Source organism: Echinops telfairi, unplaced genomic scaffold, assembly GCF_000313985.2.
Source record: "Echinops telfairi isolate 266 unplaced genomic scaffold, ASM31398v2 ScPeMD7_2565;HRSCAF=3150, whole genome shotgun sequence".
Taxonomy (NCBI): domain Eukaryota; kingdom Metazoa; phylum Chordata; class Mammalia; order Afrosoricida; family Tenrecidae; genus Echinops; species Echinops telfairi.
In genome coordinates, this window is record NW_022106463.1 from 1,157,318 (window position 1) to 1,176,299 (window position 18,982).

The 18,982-nt window shown below is 53.2% G+C and overlaps 1 protein-coding gene and 1 long non-coding RNA gene across 2 annotated transcripts in view; both read left to right on the forward strand.

Moving 5' to 3' along the window:
* The first annotated feature begins 9,603 nt into the window (after positions 1–9,603).
* On the forward strand, positions 9,604–15,905 carry IL17D (interleukin 17D). Its single transcript, XM_045293985.1, has 2 exons — positions 9,604–9,742; positions 14,881–15,905. The coding sequence occupies exons 1-2, from the start codon at positions 9,604–9,606 to the stop codon at positions 15,315–15,317; spliced, it is 576 nt and encodes a 191-aa protein (XP_045149920.1). The 3' UTR covers positions 15,318–15,905.
* Positions 15,906–18,915: 3,010 nt separating this feature from the next.
* The window catches only part of LOC123522123, a 422-nt gene continuing 355 nt past the window's right edge, over positions 18,916–18,982 (forward strand). The window contains exon 1 of the long non-coding RNA XR_006680426.1: positions 18,916–18,977. This is a non-coding gene — a long non-coding RNA (uncharacterized LOC123522123). The remainder of the gene's footprint in view (positions 18,978–18,982) is intronic.

The window sequence follows — 18,982 nt, forward strand, 5'->3', positions numbered from 1 at the left end:
GCATAGACCTGTGTGGGAATGTGGAACCACAGTGCCTTCCCTGAAGGAATCCGGTTTCCCATGATTTCAACCAAACCAAACTCACTGCCATCTAGTTGGGTCCCGCTCCGAGCGACCCTATAGCACACGTGAAAACGAATGCCCCCGCGGGTATCCCTGACTGCCACTTTGAAGGGAGTGGAAGGCGGCGTCTTTCTCCGGACTCGATGCAACCGCTATGAGAACCTATGCTGAGCCAAGGAGCCCCGGTGGCGCTGTCTGGTGAGCTGTTAGGCTGTCAAACGCTAGATCAGGGGTTCAAACCACCCCACTTACTGAGAAGCCTGTCGGTATGTATGGCCCCACCTATGAGTGGGAGCAGCCCGGTGAGGGTAAGAGTCATCCGGGGAGATGGGACAGCTGGTGACAGGACAGAGAAGCACAGCTCAGGAGGGTAGGGGCAACTCTGAAGGTTGGGCATGTGTGGGGGTGAGTTTTTGGGGAGCAGGCATCCATGGGAAGAGCATTGGTGGGTGATGGACAACCATAGGCAGTGGGCATCTATTGGGGGTGCATAGCAACTGCGCATGTGTTAGTGGAGGCTTGCTCGTTGCTAGGGTGCTTAGCAGGTTTACAGACTGAGATGGACTAGGGAGAAAGGCCTGGTGAACTCCGTGGTTTATAGAGTGCACACATCCATGGGGATGGGGCACTTTTGATCTGTCGTGCCAGGGGCCATCATGAGCTCTGGACCCACTGGACAGCCAACAGCAAGGACTGGGGAAGCTGGACTGCACTTCTCAGGCGGCCTTCATGGAGGGGAGGACAGCACACAGGGTCTGGGTCTGATTTCCCCCCATGTGGCCTTTGACTGAGTCTCTAAGTCTCCACCTTCCTAATGCCTCGACCCTCTAATACAGCTCCTCATTGCTACTTCATCGCTGTCGTTTTGCTACTGTTATGAATTGGGTGACCCCTGTGAAAGGGCCGTTTGCCCCCAAAGGGGTTGAGACCCACAACTTGAGAACCGCTGCTCTAAGCAGTGGCCTAAGTGCCCTTTGCATCCTCTTCTCAGTTACTTAGCAACAATGAGTATCGTAGCCCTGAGCCCTAGTGAACCAGTGGTTGCAGCCTGCTTGCAGGACAGGTTTTGTGTCTGTGTGTGTGTGTGTGTGTGTGTGTGTACTTAATGGCTGGATTGAGGTCTCCTGCCTTTCTCTGCCAGCACAGCACCCATCTCTCTGCGATTGTCACTTCCTCCCCACCACCTCCTGAGTGTCCCCAAGGTGAGAGCAAGGGACAGTGGCTAGAGCAGACTGAGGCAGAATCTGTGGAAACGGAGAGAGCCACCTTCTGGGAGGTGGGTGGGAAGTGGACTTTGAGGCAGAAAGTAGCCCACGCAGAAAGGATGGTGGTTCGTGGCTCCGGCTGAGTTAAAAATGGAAATTTGAAAAAAGGTGGCTTTCTAGATCACTGGGTGAGATGGATGATTCAATGATTGGTGCTGGAAAACTGGGTAGCCAGCTAGGGTCGAGAGGGACAATTGGATCTCACTCCTAGACTAAAGCAAGCTCCAGATGTTCCAAAGATCGGAATGTAAGCAATAAAACCAGGAAAACACGGGCAATGGCGTTTAGAACTTCGGCGAGGAGGAGGCCTGTTTAGCAGCTCACAGACACACAGACACAATCATAAAAGACAAGACTGGTAAATTCTGATACAACTACATTTTTTCTCGGGATAAGGAAACAGGAAAATACAAGGGCAAACTGAGAAAAAAGGTTTCCAGCTCATGTGCCAAAGGGCCCACTTCCTAATGAGCTCGGATACATCAAAGGAAGACCAAGGCAGAGGCCACGGACAGGCCACGGACAAGGAAATCCAAAGGACGTCACCCTGAAACACAAAAGGCTACTCCACTCCCAGCATAATCAGGGACGTGCACGGGTAAGCTATAGCTAGAAATCACCTTTCCCTCCTCCCCATCAGGCTAAGGAGGGCCTGGCCTGTGGTGTTTGCAGTCACCTCACGTGGAGGTGAAGTCGGGCAATGAGGAAGGAAGACTGACAGAGAATCGATGCCTTTGAATTGTGGTGTTGGCGAAGTTCCCTGGGGCATCAGAAGAACAAACAAATCTGCCTTGGGTGAAGTACAGCCTGAATGCTCCTGAGAGGCAGGGAAGGCGAGACTTTGTCGCACATCTTTTGGACATGTTATCAGGAGAGACGAGTCCCTGTCAAAAGACAGGATGCTTGGTAAAGTAGAGGGGCAGCGAAAGAGAACACACCCCTCGATAAGATGGATTGATACAGTGGCCGCTAACAGGCTCAGACACAGCCATTGTGAGCGTGGCTCCGGATGGGACAGGGTTTCCTTCTGTGTCGTAGAGAGTCACTGTGAGTTGAACGGACTCCGCGGCACCGCTAGCAACAACCCGTCAGACTGAGGAGCCCGGATACCACTGTCAGGTGAGCGTCGGACTCTAACCACGGGTAGTTACAGCTCACCAGCTGCTCCTCGGGAGAAAGATGAGCATGTCTGCTCCAGTAAAGATGACCCTCTCAGATCCCACCCGCACCCCGCCATCGAGGCTCACTGTGACTCAGAATTGACTTGCTGGCAGGGTGTTTGCTTTTGGTTTAAATACTGCCCATGCCCCCACCCCCACCCCCGGCTATGTTGGCAAAGGTGGGAAGACAGGGCAAGGAGTGTGAATTGGTGCAACTGGGTAGTGGTGAGATACGAATTTAAAATTCCAACCCACTTACCGGCATTCCTCTTACCCGTACGTGCCCATGTCCCACATGATACACGTACAAGGATATTTACTGTTGCAATAGCAAGGGATTGGAAACAACCTAGAGTACAACCCAACTAGAAAGGTGACAGGAACTCTAGTAGTGCCCTGGATTAAGCACTGGACGGTTAACCATAAGGTTGGTGTTTCAAATCCCCCAGCCACTCCATGAGGAAAAGACCAGACTGCCTGCCACCATCAAGATGTGGTCTTAGACACTGTGGAACCCTGTCCCTCAGTCCTGTAAGGACTTGAGGAGTCTGAGGATCAATGGCAGTAGGCTTAGTTTGATACCCAGTTTGATACTTTGGTTTGATGCAGAAGAAACTGAGGCAGCTCTCAATGTATCAAGTAGAACAACTGACAATTTAAAGAAGAAAAAAATAGGCAAAGTGCAATATAGCTGGCTACCATTTTGAGTTAAAAAGGTACACATTGCATAGACCTGTGTGGGAATGTGGAACCACAGTGGTGTAGTGCTTACGAGGTGGGCTGCTAACTGAAAGGTCGGGTAGTTCGAAACCAGCAGCTGCTCCACAGGAGAAGGACTAGGCTTTCTACTCCCATAAAGAATTTCCGGCTCAGAAACCCAGAGGGGCAGTTCTTCCCTGCCCTATAGGGTCGCTGTGAGTCAGAATTGACTCGGTGGCAGCCGGAAAAATATGGCAGCGTTGGTGGTTCAGTGATAGACTTATCGCCTTCCTTGTGAGAGACCCGGTCAGGGCGCCTCATGTCAGCCATGCTTGCTAGTGGGTAGGATGCTGAACAGCTTTTAGCACAGCTTCCAGACTGAGACAGACTAGGAAGAAAGGCCTGGCAATCTACTTTGGAATACAGAGTGTATGACTCTTTTTTTCTTTAAATTTTTTTAATGGGTGTCTGATGGTTTTGAACTGCTCACCTTGTGCTTAGCAGCCTAGCATTTAACCCACTATGCCACCAGGGCACCTGCAAACTGAAAGCAGAAAGGGAAATTCACCAACTCTGATGGGAAAGCTAACTCTGAAACACTGAAGCTTCCCGCGCCCCTCACCCCCACCCCAAGGAGTCAGGGCAGCATGGGTGCAAAGAGAACTGTTTGTACTTACAAAGAGATGGTGGGGAGGCGGTCTTGACACAGCCTCTTTTGACGTCACAGCTTGAAGAGGAGACTTCGGAGGCCAGGGGACTGAGTGTGAGAGGAAGCCCAGCTTTGCCTCGGGACCTCTTGGCGTCCACCCTGCCCTGGCTCCCCACCTTCATGTGACGAGAAAAGCGGCATTCAACTTCCAGAGCCTAAAAATATTTTCTCGTTTACTTTGTGGCCACATGTTTGTTTCTTCTCCTCTGTTAGAATTAAAAAATATGGGGGGAAAATACGTATACCAAAAATAAAATCAATTTGATGGCTTAATATGCTGTGGGATGCCAAACGGATGTATTCGGAAATAGACTAAGAAAAACAATGCTGAGGTTTGTGAAGGTTTAAGGATACTTAGTGCTTGTTTATGTCAACCCCTGCAGGACTCGAACACTGTTGAGTGGTGTCTCTGCCGATGGCTGGGGCGGGGTAGGCAGAGGCAGCTCGCCGGGGACAGGGAGAACGCACAGTCTTTGGTTTTAGGCTTTCTTCATCCCATCTCCATCTCATGCTCTTCCTCCAGGGACCCACGAGGCGACACCCAATGTATTTTACAGTTAAAAATCTCACGTGGCCAGAACAGTGAGGGGACGAAAACAATGTTTACCCAGGATATGGATGCAAAGGAAAGGGAGGGGACGGGGGAGAGTGGGGACTTAAAAATAAACTAGGAGTCGAATCCAATGGCCACGGGGTGGGGGGGGGCGGGGCGGGTGCACCCTGGGGTAGGGGTGAGGCTGCCCAGGATTAAGGAGAAAGAGGAGCCCAGAATAGAGACCCATCTAGTCGGTTCTTGTGAAAACCCCAGGGCAGGGCTTTCCTCTTAACTCGGAAGGAAGAGAAACTGCCAAAGGAATACAGCTTCCACTGGGACACAGACTCCCGAACTGACTTGGCCTTTTCAGAAAACGAGTGACTCGGCACCCCCTCGGCAAGGAAAACCATTTGGACGCTAGCCTCTCATCAGGATAAAGTATAGGTATCCACTTTTGCAGCCCACTCCTGGGTCGTTCCAGAGGCCCCCAGCAGGGGGCGGTATTGCCCACTTGGGGAAACACTGCTAGAGCTTTCAGCGGGGAGCGGAGAAGAAAAATGAGCGTGCTTCTGAGATGTGGTTGGAATTGCCTGCAGTAGAAGGCACACTTGTAACGTCTTCCAGTGACGTCCGGCTCTGCTGGCGTCCTGGTCAGTGGTGGCACCTCCCAGTCTGACACTCAAAGTTCTCATAAAGTGCCCACCTAATAGCAATGGTGGCATAACGGTGACCAGTTGGGCTCCAGCCACTCCGTGGGAGAAGGTGGAGACTTTCTACTCCAATAAAGAGTGACAGTCTTGGAAACCCACAGGGCAGGTCTACCCTGCCCTGTAGAGTCGCTCTGAGTCAGAAGCAACTCCATGGCAGTGAGTTGGGTTTTAAAGAGAATGGCAGTGGGTTTTATTGTTAATGCAGCACTTGAGAAACGTTCTTAGCATAAGCCAACCCCAAACGGAACCCACTGAATTACAGTACTGCCATAGAATTTCCAAGGCTATAAATCTTTTTTTTTTTTTTTCAAGGCTATAAGTCTTTATGGGAGCAGAGAGCCTCATCTTTTTCCCTCTGAGTGGATGGTAGATTTGAACCACCAACCTTGTGATCAGGCTTACTGCTTTGATGGGGAGTGGTGGAACCCCTGAAACTGTGGCCCCTTGCAGCTCTTCCAAGGATCAGGTTCACCGTGTGGTTAGCAGCCAGCCCATCGCACAACCTACTACATCACCAGGGCTCCTTGAATTCATACAATAGCTGTTAATACATTTTTTTCATAACCCCTAAACATTCATTTGCATATGATTTTGTACCCAAAGGAGCCCTGGCGGCCTAGTGGTTATGTGTTGGGCTGCTAGCAGCATTTCAAAACCATCAGCCATTCCTCAGGAGAGAGAGGAGGCTTTCTACTCCTATAGAGGTCAAGTCTCTGAAACCTGCAGGGACAGCTCTACTCTGGCCAGTAGGGTTGCCATGAGTTGGCATCTACTCCATGGCAGTGAGTAGTTCCCCAACCTTCCACTCATCCTTTAAATGTATGTTGTGATATACATTTAACCCCCCACAAAATAACCCCATTACTATTTTTAAAAACATTTGACCGTGGCTTGCATGAAAGTTCACTGAGAACATTAGTTTCCCGTTCAATAATTTACCCACGTTTTGTGTTGTGACGTTAGTCCTGTCCCCTCAGTGTAACAGCACTCTTTCCATGCCCCGCTGGGCTCTGTCTCCACTGGTCCTTGGTCCATGAACTTTGGGCCAGTGCTGACTATTTTGGTCTTCAGGGGTTGACTGTTCCAAGAACCATATCTTTATGTTGTTGTTGCCAGGGGAGATGGAGTCAGCTCCGCCGCACAGCGACCCCAGGCACAGCACAAGGAGCCACTGCCCCGTCCTCACTCCTGTCCCCATTGGTTATTGTATGAATTCAGAACGCATTGTATCTCAAAGCAACTGAGCTAGAAGTAAAAGCAATGTACTTCGGAGGAACTAAAGGAAAAATAAGTGTCGGTAGTCTGTTCTCCCCTCACCCCCCCCCCTTATTTTTTTAGCATGTTCAACAGAACAAAAGCCTGCTGCCTGGCCCTGCACCATCCCCGTGTTAGCTGTTGTGTTTGAGCTCATTGTTACAGCCACTGTGTCAATCCATCTCCCCGAGGGTCTTACAAGTGACATGTAATTGGCCAAAGTACCCACAGATGGTTTTCCCCTCTGGACTGCCCAGAATAGAACAGGCTTTACTGCACCTATCTCTGCTTCTCAAAGCAAAAAATAGCAGCATTGTCACAAAGCATTGTCCAGGGATTAAAGTCTCTTGTTCTGAAAATAGAACCTTTGGCTGTGCTTGTATAGTGATCATCTCTGATTGGCTGAGCTTGACAGGCAGCCCCCAGGTTATAAATCTCCAACTTAGGAACGACTCCCCTTGGCCTTTTAAGGTCATGGAAATTTGCCGTCCGTTTGGAATGCTGGAACCCATTCCTGTGTGCAACCCACTCCCGAATCCCGATCAATTGTACTGGCTGCACAGACAGCTTCTGAATCACTAAGAAGGTTTTGAGCCTTGCACTGAAAACCAAACCTCACTGGCCACCCTGTAAAGTCAGGCTAAATACGACCTCTAGGCATCTGTTCTAACTTACGTACCTACAGCTCAGACATCTAACTGCCATCTATGGAGTCCATTGACTAAGATCCACCCTGCAGATGAAGTAGAACTGCCTTTGTGGGTGTCCGAAGTTGTACTTCTTTACAAGGGTAGAATGCCTCATCTTTCTGCAGCTGGTGATTTCGAACTGCCGGCCTTGGGATTAACAGCCCAACTCGTCGGAACCCACTATGCCCCCAGGACTACCTTATAATGTGGGCGTAAGACTTACTACTTAGACGGAACAAGCATGCTTAGGAATGCTCTAATGGTTCGTAATCCAGGAACTCCTTGTAGCTCATGCCATCCTCGCCTCTTTCAAACGAGACACACACACACACACACACACACACACACACACACACACGCCCTTTGATGTCCACACAAGGACATGGGAAAGGCTAGGGTGTAGCAGGCTGACCATGAACAGTACATGGAAAAATTTGAGAAGGGAACGGAGTCTATTGCTCTCTAAACTAAGAAAGCAATCCACACCCTGGATTCCGTGGTCCTGGCTAATGGTTTGTTATTAGTTAACCTTCCTACCCAGGGATCAAGGTGGATCCCATCCCCCACTTTTGCACACAGGTGACTGGACGCCTCCACTACCCGACCCCCAAGAGGTGGTTGCGTGCGCCCCTCGACAGCCTCTCTGGGACAGAAACGCGGAGCCAGGTTGAGGGCATGCGTGCTCTTTCTCCCTTTGACTAGCTGGTCACAGCTGCACCGTGTGTGCGTGGCATTCGGGAGGACAAAAGAACAAAACGCTTCCAGAAATGTTAGCGCTCACTCCGCCTCCTCTCCCTCCTTCCCTCCCTCGTCTGTCTGTAAAGCTTTCTTTACGAATTCCTATCTTCCAGATTCCTTCCCAAAGTGTTAGTCACTCTTCCCTCACCTCCCAGAGGCTCCAAGGTCACCGCCAGTTCTGGGGGAGGCCGTGAGCCTGGTCTGGGCACAGGAGGCAGAGTGGACTGGGATTTTTGTGAGAGTCAAGAGCCCTGGTTCTGACCCCGGGAGAGCTGAAGACTTTGGACAAGTCCCTTTGCGAGAGGTGCCTCGGTTTCTCCAGAGTGAAAGGACGGGGCGGACCGCACAGCACCCCCTCAGCTGCAGCGCATCTTGTTAGGGCTGACTTTGGTGCCAAGGCTAGGGTGATGCCAAGCTGAGCTCGGTGTCCTCCGAGGGTTTGGAAGGGACCCCGCACCCCTGGCTGGGGATGAGAGCCGGCCCAGCTGCAGGGGCCCTGGTCTCTGCGTCACTCCTGGCCCTTCTGCTCGCCCAGGCTGGAGTCCACGTCCTGTCCCTGGAGGCCAGCACAACGGCAAGCCGTGTTCTCGCGCGGCCGGCCAGCATTTTTCCAGAGCTGCTCCTGGCTGCGCCTGAGAAAGATCTCTGTGGGAGGGTGGGGCTGGTGGAACTGCTGGCCGGGTGCTGCAGGGGTGGAGAGCTGTTTGTGGTTTGGCGTGTCCCCATTTACTCCCTGGTCTGCGAACAGAGCCCTTACTATAGCCACCGCTGTGCACTAGACCCCTTGGCACAATTCTTTCCACACTGCTCGCCTGCTCGTCCCCGCCCCCCACCAGCCGTCCCTCCTCCCGGGCCCGCTGGCTTGTCCCACAGGAAAACTCAAGCAGGCATGAGGGTGCCTTGTCTGAAACTTGGAGACCACGGCCTGATTCCAGCGCAGGGATTATTCTGAGAGCTTGATGAAATCCTGACACTGGCCCAAGTCAGATTCTTGAGGGTGGGTGGGGACGGAATTGCCCCCACTGAACAACTGAGACCTCTAGCCCAGCCTGTCCTCAGAGGTGCCCGGGTTGGTCATGACCTTCGGCACCGAGTAGCTGATAGTAGCTTATGGGAGGGCTGGGCGAGGCTGGGCATGCCCAGCTCACTACGCAAGTGACCCTACAGGACAGGGTAGATCTGCCCGTGAGTTTCTGAGACTGTATCTTGACGAGAGTAGAAAGCCCCAAGGAGAGGCTGGCGGTTTCAAACTGCTGACCTTACAGTTGGCCGCCCCATGCGAAACTATGATGCCACCAGGGCTCCTTCCAAGACCCAAGAAGGGCTTCACAAAGTTTGTGGAAAAGTGCCACTGCCTTTTAATTCCATTCACCTCCGAACTTTTGGAGGCCCCCCTCTTCGTTGGACTGAACAGCCATCCATCCGTTCACAGTTGGCTGCCGGCCGTATCTGCATAGCTAGCCAGTAAGATCTGCTCTCCCTTCCCTATTGGCTCTGGGGCGGGGAAGGGGCTCTGCGGATTCATCTGTAGCTGTGATTCCCCGGTTTCCTCAAAGGAAATCAGTCCCAGGGGCAGCCGGTGGAGGTACAGAGTCCTGGACCTGAGGCCCAAAGCTTCCGGTTCTGGGGGTGAAGGTCAGGCTGCCGTGCCGAGCAGGAGCCTTGATGGCTGTGGTCCAAGGATCACACCCTGGAATTTTGACTTCAGCTTTCTTAGGCTCTCCTGCAGCCCCCCTCCCGCCCGCCCCCGAACAAGGGCCTAGTGATGTGGAGGGTCCACCATGGACTGTTACCCACTGCAGGGTCAGCAGTTTGAAACCACGAGCTGCACCCATCAGAAAGATGATGCCTGCTACCCTGTGAAGCGTTGCAGCCTCGGCCACCCACGGGTGCAGTTCTCCCCTGACCTGCAGGGTCACCGTGAGTCGGCACGACCCGCTGGCAGGGAGTTTGGTTTCTTGGTTTTCTCCCAGTTCCAGAAGGGCGGCCAGGGCTCTTTACGACTCTGCCTGTCACAGCGTCACTATCTGGTAGAATGAGCCCGCTTCTTATTTTCCTTCCACATCATCAGGACCGGTCTGGTCTTTGGCTCTCCACGGCATTGTAGCACCAGCTTGCCAATTCCAGTGTAGCGCCCTGATGGTGTAGTGGGCTGCGTGTTGGGCTGCGAACTGCAGAGCATGTGGACTCTGTTGGATTCATGTTTCCTGAATGTTCTCTCCAGCCAGCCTGTAGGTGGTTTCTTCATTAGGTTAACGTCTTCGGAGGGACAAAAAGAGTTCCTTCGCTCTTCTGAGGTCTGTTATCTGTCTTGCCTCTTGCTGCTGATGTATTTGCTGTCATGTCCGATCCTCCTTCCTCCAAAACTAGGTTCTCTTCTATGGACCTTAAGGTTTTAGTTTTCATAGCTATCCACGGTGCTTCGACCCGTGTTGAATGGGTGTGGGGGAATGGTGTGAGGCAGGGATCCGGGTCCTTCCTTTGGCATGTGGAAATCTAACACGGGTTGAATGTGGAAGACAAACCAGAGGGTTTTCCTGGACTTTTTTGGAAGTACCTTCCCAGGCCTCTCGTCTGTCCAAGACGTCCAGTCAGCACCTTAAGCTCATTGATCTCTTGCACCGCCCAGACACTCCTTCCAGGAACCCGGATGGAACAGCCACTGGTGGATAACCGAGTTCGAACCAGCATTTCACAGCCAGCATTCTTTTTGATTGGGTGGAGCTCATTGACCTTTAGATCTAGTGATCTGTGACCCTTGTGTTTCACTTCCACAGTGTAGGCACTTCTGGTTTTGGGCTGGAGGCCAGATGGGATTGTCCCCACCTTGTTTCTGGAGCTTGGGCCTTAGGGATTGTAGGGGAAGAAGCAGCCAGGCTAAGGCCTACTGCTTCAAAGGTATGGTAGCCTAATGTTCTGGGACGTGGGCGAGTGGGCCACGGTTGGACTGTGGCCAGATGTGGTGCTAAGATCCCTGCTGGGGCAGCGTGGCCCCGCCCTCCGGATCAGCTTAGAATTGTTTCCTACAAAGCGAAGGCCGGCACAGTGTCTGTTTCCATATCTGCTGTCACGGACATTCCGCCCCGGCTCAGGTTCCGTCACCTCTGTTCAGCTCTGGAGGACGTGTCCTTTGTTCCTGGATTAGGCAGGCCAGCTGTCACCTGCGGGTGGGTGCCAGGCCTCACTGTCGGCCACAGGACAGAGGAGAAGCCGTGCTTTACTTCCAGTGTGTTCTCGTGCAGGAAAATGCCAGGACCAGAGAGAGTTCGCACCCTGGAGGCCGGACAGCAGTGCAGGGGCTCAAGGCACACACCCTTTGTGCCCCGGCCCCCACAGCCGAGCTGGGCGACAGAGGAGTCCCTGCTGAAGTTCCTGCTGTGCTTTTTCCTCGCCAGCTTTTTCCAACCAAAAGGCATTTCTTGCCAGTGACCCTCCACACCTGAAGGCCTGAAGTGGGGTGACGGGCTCATTTTGTGTTTGTCCCCGGGGCACCCCAAGAGAGATGGCTTGATCTCATCTCCACCCGGGCCCTCCGTGGTCTCTGCCACCACCCGCCTCTGCCGGGATGTGAGGTCTGCCATTGCCCCTCTGCTTGAGAGATGCCTCCTGGTCTGCAGCCACTGCACTGAGGCCTCCTCCCTGCCTTCACCTCCCGGGCAGAGGGCAGGCAGGCGACAGAGGAATCCTGTCTCCTGGGACAGGCTGATGAGCCTCTGACTGCGAGACATCCAACCGGGACAGTGCAGACTCACTGCGTTCAAGGCCACCCTGACTTGTCGCGACCCCAGAGCCTAAAGTTGAGCTGCTCCTTTGGGTTCCAGGACTGTAACTCTTGTCTTTCTGCAAGTTTTACAGCATGAGAAGCTACAGGGCCCTCAGTTTGATTTGACTCTGATTCATACAGGTCCTATAATGGGTTTCTGATGTTGTAAATCTTCATGGGAGCGGAAAGTCTCATCTTTCTCCTTTGGAGCACTGTGGTGGGCTTGAACTGCTGACCTTGTGGTTCACAGCCCATCTCATAAGCCACTATGCCACCAGGGCTCCATCCGGGAGTATAACTCTTGATGGGCCCAGACAGCCTCATCTTTCTCCCACAGAGCCACCGGGGGGTTAGGCGGGGGAGTAGCAGCCCAACACTTCGGCCACAGTGCTACCAGGTATCCCGGCGACTGCCAAAACGTGGACAGGGAAAGTGGCTGAGTGACCGTTGTTCCTGGTGGCACATAAATTGCTCCCTAAACACCATTGGTCCCAAGGATAAAGCCTCAGTTGCTGAGGCTTGAGGGGGGTCTTTGGAGCCTGTGGGTCAGACTCCTGCTGCAGATGAGGAAAGCTATAAGGAGGTGGCAGCCCCACTGACTGAACACCACCCCAAAACCACCGCCGCTGCCGCCTCAATCGGACTGCCCCACAAATGCCCTGCTCTGGTCCAAGATTCCACCCCAGCTCACTCAGCACCTCCACTGGTGCGTCTCTTTCATCCCTTTTGGTCTGGGACAGTTCAGGGCGGCTATTTTGCCCCTCAGTTTGGGTTGGCTATGTCTTTTCAGCGACCATAGAGACACTTGAGAGCAAGGGGCACCAGTCATCATCACAGCAGGACAACAGGCGTTACCCAGCCAGCGATGCCAACTGGGACTGCAGTCACTGCCTCTCGTGCTGTGGGCTCCCCTCCGGCTCGTCCAGATTTGCCCATGGCGTCCTCATACCATCAGTTAGCAGGGCCTTCCAGCCTCCTCCTCCGTTGCCCGCCACGGGTGGGGATTGTGACGTGATATTCCTGCGACAGACACCATGTGTGACACATGATCCAAAATGCCCTTTCTCCCCTTTCACCCAGTGCATCCACCCAGGACTGCCTGTCCCCGAAGCTGCTCCTGGCTCCTGGGTTGAGTGCAGTCGTCCCCAGGCCATCGCTGACCAGTCGGGAGTCATTGGACAGCCGTGAACTTCATCCATACCACACTTTCACTTTCAGCCTTTGCCAGGGCATGAAGATGGGGTGCTTCCATCTGTTGTCTGAAGACAAAGGGCCCCCCGCTCAGGAAGGGCGTTGTGTGCCTTCTTGACCCCTCCAAAGCCACGCACCCTCATCAAATATTCAGTTTTGTTAGACCAGATTGTCTCGAGAAACAAATCCAAGACACTCAAATGTTTGTAAGAAAGAGCTTTTCTATCAACAGGTAGTCTTAGATCCAAAGAAAGCATCCAATCCCAGTCCAACTCAATTCCACGAGTCTAATGCTAGTCCATCAGGCTTCTTCAGACTCATGTAGCTTCGAGCCGGTGATGCGGGAAGATCACAGACTGGTGGATGCAGAGGCCAGTGGATCCCAGGTTGCTTGGAATATTGCAGGGTACCGGCAGCTCCTGGAGGGTGGATGGCTCACCTGGGGTGGCCTCTCGAGGCAGGCAGAGTGCCAGTAGGCAGGAAGTCGGAGAAGCATAGAGAGGGACGGCCTCTGGCTTATTTACAGAAGGCTTATGACATCATGGAGGTGTCATCAGGCTGCGACTTGATTGACAGGTTTAACCCCACCCCTAACCCGGAGTGTCTAATTGACCTAATCTCTGACCACAATAGATAATGCTTGGTTCATTGAACAGATTTCCTAAGACAGTGAGTGTGTGTCATGCCCTGCTCATGCTAGAAACGAGTCAGGCTGCTGCATCCCCAACCCCACCCAGAACTGGCCCCAGGCAGCATGTCTGCCTTCCAGCCCACCACCACACCTGTCCCAATCAGGCCATACCTTCCCCTGGACTGCTTCTGTCTGTGTGTCTTCAGGCATCTCTAGCTGAATGCCCCTGTGCTCGGTGAGCCAGGAACTGTGAGAGAATCAGAAAACGAGTTATTTGGGGTTTCCTTCCAAGCCGATGTCAAACTTTCCTGGCACCTCCCCTCCCTGGCTGCAGCCCCCCTCCGCTCCACTGCCTGGTGTTCTGCAGATGGACCATGGGGATGGAGTGGCAGGATGCAGGGAAGTCCCGAGTGAAGCTCATTTTGTTCCCTCTCGGAGTATGGGCTGCTGTGGGGGACTGGCAGTCCGGGGAGGGCTTTTGGGGTCCCCTCCAGTCACAATGTGGGTCTGCAGACATGTGCCTGCTGCCCCAAGGGCCTCAGGGGGAAGAGTTTAGGATCTGAGGAGTCACCCCCAGAAGAAAGTGCCGCAGATTCAGAAGGTGGTTCACAGCTGACTAGAAATGGGGCCACGGGACCATGGCCGTCCATGTGGAGCGAGAAGACCCTTCACTCAGCAAGGGGCCCTTAGGACAGTCTCTTCACCCACCCCTGGGTGCCCAGGGTAGCAGGGCAGGTGGCCCTCCTGGGCTCATGTTTGGGGTGGGTGGGGGCAGGGTTAGAGGGCAGAGCCCCACCCCCAGGTGGCTCTGGTTCCCAGGGAGCCATCTGTTCTGGACCAACTTGAGAGTCTTGGCCTGGGGCTGCCAGCTGTCTTGTAGATGCTGACACTGGGTTCCTGGCCTCTGACCAGAAGAGGGAGACTTGGAAGAGGAGGAGAATGCTCCACGTCTAAGCCCTCCGTCACTTCTAAAAGATTCCCGCTGGCCAGCCCTGCAGGGCCCAGCGTAGCCGCAGACCCTACAGACAGACTGACACCGGCTGGCCTGCTGGCTCTGGGACAGGTGCTGAGCAGCTGCCCTCTGCGTGGGTGTGACTCAGCTGGTGCCTCTGGGTCAGCCCACCAGGTGGTCAGAGAGCCCACACAATGCCACCTCCCCTCACCCGATCCACAAGGTTGCCTGGTGGGGTCCCTGCCCAGGCGTGTCCCCTGTTGGGGAGCCTGGCCGGCTCTTCTTGTGTCTGCTGATGGGTGAGGGCCAGAGGCGAGGCTCATTTGGGGCCCCTGGGACATTGATGGATGGTGCCCGGTGTTAGACCATCAGGTGTGGATGGACCCATGTTTGTGTCCACGTAGACGATGTAAAAGTCAATTGTTTGTGGAAGATATGGAATGTCGGTTTTTAAGGGCGTGGTGCAGGGGGGGTGGGGGGGCGGGAATGGCCCAAGGAAATGACCGCTCCAACTCTTTCAGGTTTCCTGGTTGGCTTGGCCTGTGGAGAAGCATCAGCACACGGAGACCTGAGCACCCGCTCACTCCCTGTGCTCCAGGTCCCCCGGCCCGCTCTGAGCTCTGTTCTCTCCCTGTGCAGGATCTCCTACGACCCCACCAGGTTCCCCAAGTACCTGCCTGAAGCCTACTGCCTGTGCCGGGGCTGCCTGACCGGGCCCTTTGGCGAGGAGGACCTGCGCTTCCGCAGCACGCCCGTGCGCATGCCCACCGTGGTCCTGCGCCGCACGGCCACCTGTGCCGGTGGCCGCTACCTGTACGCCGAGGACTACGTGGCCGTGGCTGTGGGCTGCACCTGCGTCCCTGAGCAGGCCAAGGATGCCGAGAGCATCAACTCCAGCCTGGACAAGCATGGGGTCAAGCTGCTGCTGGGTGCCAGCGACCAGCCCGCCGCCCCCTGAGGCCTCTGGGCCTGGGTCCCTGCAGAGACAACCCCTCATCCCCGCAAAATCCCTCCCTGGGCACAGCACTTGTGCAGCCAAGGCCGTGCAGAGGACACAGGCAGAGACCTCGGCTCTGGAGCTGTAGGTGGACTGATTTGACCCTGGCCGTCTGTGGACCCCTGGGCAGGGCGTTTGCTTGTTTGTTTTTAGAGAGCAAGCGTTAGCCCGAAAAACAGATGCCGCCCTCACCTGGTGCGCCTGGGCCTGCGCCATGCGCAAGTAGCTGCTGAATCTCTTTGGGGAAAGTGGACTCTCTTCCAGGCCGGAGGCCCCCACAGGCCCAGCGGCAGGGTGTGCACAGAGGGTCCCCTGTGGGCTCGGTGACCTTCCGAGAAAGTGGCCGTGTGGCCTTTCTCGGAGTGGCCCAGTAAAGAGACCTTTCAAACAAACAACAAAATGACATTTTAAAACAAGTGTAGCAAGGACACCTCCTTTTCCAAGCCAAGGTTTTTAAACGGCGGCAGAAACTTGTTTATCTCTGCCATTAAGAGCAACTGTGTTGAAAGGTTTTGCTTAGCAGAGGAACATTTTAAAAGCAGATTTCATTTCCTCTAACAGGGTTTGGGGGTGGGGCGGGCAGGGGCAGGGGCAAGCATTCCTAGACTCCTCGCAGCTAAAGAAACCTCTCAACTGGAACTGTGGTCTCAGCCTTGACACTAACAGCGCATGTGCTGGCACATCACAGAATGGGCACATTTGATTTTGACCCCGTCTCCATCTGCCTTCACTGTGAGGTGAACTTAAACAGGGGACTTCGAAAAGTTTCTCGGAAAATGGAATTCAATGTTAATGGGATTTCCCCCACAGACTTTTTGATCAGTAAATGGTCTCAGAAATCGCAAATGCAGCTGTTTTTGAGATAAATGGATTTAACCATTTAAAACACACACCACTTTTGAAAGCTGGATGTTGATAATATTGGGTTTAGACTAAAAATGCCTTGTGAGCTGAGCACCTGAGTAAAGATGGGTTGTGGGCTGTGCTGACTTCGCCACTTCCAAGGAAAGAGCTAGGACTAGCTAGATGCTAGGGACTTGGGAATGGGCCTCCAATGAGGAGATAATAGCCCGCGTTCAAAACGGAGGCCTCCTCTTCTAAGCATTGCAATATAAGCCACCGCCTCCACTCTTTTCTTTGGGTTGAAAGTGCCTGTTAACACGATTTGTCAGGACCATTATACCACCCCAGTGACTAGGGCTGAGTGTATTTCTCCCTGGGGTCTTTGGGCTGGGCTGAGCTTTTGAGGAAATATGTTGATTAAGACCTCGCTGTATCTTACTTTTATGCTTGACGGTCAGATTTGGTTGGGTCCTAGAAAGTGGAACTAATCTTGTCATGTCAGGACACTAGGATACAAGACTGGGAAGTGACCTTTCTTTCCTGCTCCTCAGCTGCCCTGTCACCGACCCCCCATTGGGTCAGAAGGGTCACTGAGAGTCTGCACAATATGGGCGTGAGGTGGGCGGGAAAACACATCACTTGGGCAAATCCAGATTTTCCACATTAAAATAATCCCAACCACCAAGTGACAGCTATGGATAGTGTGTGACACTTTTTGTTTGAGACCGCTTGGGAACTTTTAATCCCACCCACCCATTCGGCCTTCGAGAAAACCAAACAGCCCGCTGGTGGTGGTCTGTCTAGCATAAGTTACAGCCCACTGCCATAGAGCAATGCCAAGTCCTAGTGATGCAATAGGGCAGAGCAGAACTGCGCATGTGGGCTTCTCATCTCTCCCCCTTGGTAGCTGGTGGGTTTGAATAGATGGCCTGTGATGAGCAGCTCAGTGTGCAACCACTAGACCACCCGGGCTCCTTTTAAAGCCACGATGTGTGCTGGAATCAGACAGGCTGGCAAAGGGTGGAGCTAAGTGTGGGTGGGGAGATCCTACTGCTTCCCTCCGTAACCGAATTCCTATCCCTAAAACTAAAGTGCTGCTTGTTTTTTGGGGGTGGGGGTGGGGGTGAGGGTATTGTATTTTATCAAGCATATATGGACATTTACTGCTTTGCCAGAGCTTGATAACTTCCCCCCCAGCTGCTCTCAATTTTCAAAAAACAAACCAAACTCACTGCTGTCGAGTTGATGCTGACTCAGAGCGACCGTATAGGGCAGGGTGGAGCTGACCCTCTAGGTGTTTCCAAGACCGTAACTATGGGGCTCAGACGTCTTATCTTTTTCCCACGGAGCGGCTGCCGGGTTTGAACCACTGACCCTTTGGTGAACAGCCCCATGTGTAGCCACTTCTCCACCAGGCCTCCTCCTGCTCTCCCACAGCTCCCTCGCTTTTGTGTGGACACTGAAGTCCATGACTGCTTCTCTCCGCCAAAAAGAAAAAAGTACCACAGAACACAGGTTTCCTTCCACAGACTTCAAACAAAGTCGATCATGAGGGCGTTGAGCGAGCCTTGGAACAAAGAGACTCTTGCTACTTACCGAGCAGTGTTTCTATCGCCTGTGTGCTCTGCGCACACAGGGACCTTCGGGATCAGCACTCACAAAGCACAGTCTGCAGGCACTGACACCCCATCCTCCGGGGGCCTCCAGACGCCCCTCCTTCTCTGACTGGGTCCCGTTTCACCAGCGGAGGAAAAACAGTGGCTGTTTGTTCTAAGTGGGCTCCAGCCATCTTTTAAGGAGAGGGAGGAGAAAGAGCCTGGACTTCCTGTCTAGATGGGGTCCATAAGGTGCCCCCTGCATCTCCTCATTTCGTGCTGGCCCCTCATTACTCTCAAGTACTAGAGGCTTCAGAAGTGTGTGGCAAAATCCCATTATCTTTTCATTCCACTTCCCCACGAACTTTTGGAAGCCCCTTTAGCCATGGCAGAGTAGTTGCCTAGAAACCTGTAAAATGGGCTGGCAAAACGGGACTTTTTTAAAAAAACAAGTTTTTTAAATTGTGAGTTCAGATCACCGTTTTGTATTCAACAAATGCTGTGCTTCTTACCCACTCATAGAAGGCGATTTAGTCTCTGAAAGCACACATTTAAATCAGAAAAGATGTCACAGTTGTCCCTCCACGCTCTTCCCCATCAGGGACAAGGTGTAGGAGGCGGGATGCTCCTGCAGGTCCCCCCACACCGGGGGCAGGCCGGCCGGCCGCATCCCTTTGTGGCTGCCGGGTGCGGCCTGTGCACGCAGCAAACAGACAGAGCCGCGGGAAGCACACAGCCAACGTGGCGATCGTTTTAAAGCTCCGGGGTGGTGGCCACAGATGCTATGAAATCCAGAACTGCGACATACGTGGACACAGATGTGCTCAAATTGAAGCCGCCTAAGGGGGCTGAGGCAACAAAACCTGTTGGCTGCTTATTAAACAAATCTGCAATTACCTCATTTCGTAAGACTCGTAACTAAAGGCTTACATAAAATTTTAATACGCATCAGGCGTTTTGTTCCCTCGCCTCCCACTCCCTACCCCAATGGAAAAATAAGCATTCTCTGCTTCATCGAAATGCTAGGTTTTTTTTTTTTTTTGGGGGGGGGGTTTGTTTTTTGAAATGCTAGCTTTATTCCTCCACTACCGCTCTTCCATTTTGGACAGTCTTGCTGAACCGGCCCATGTTAAAGGTTACATCTCAATGTGTAACTGGTCACCAAAATGTGATGCTGTCCAAGGTCAG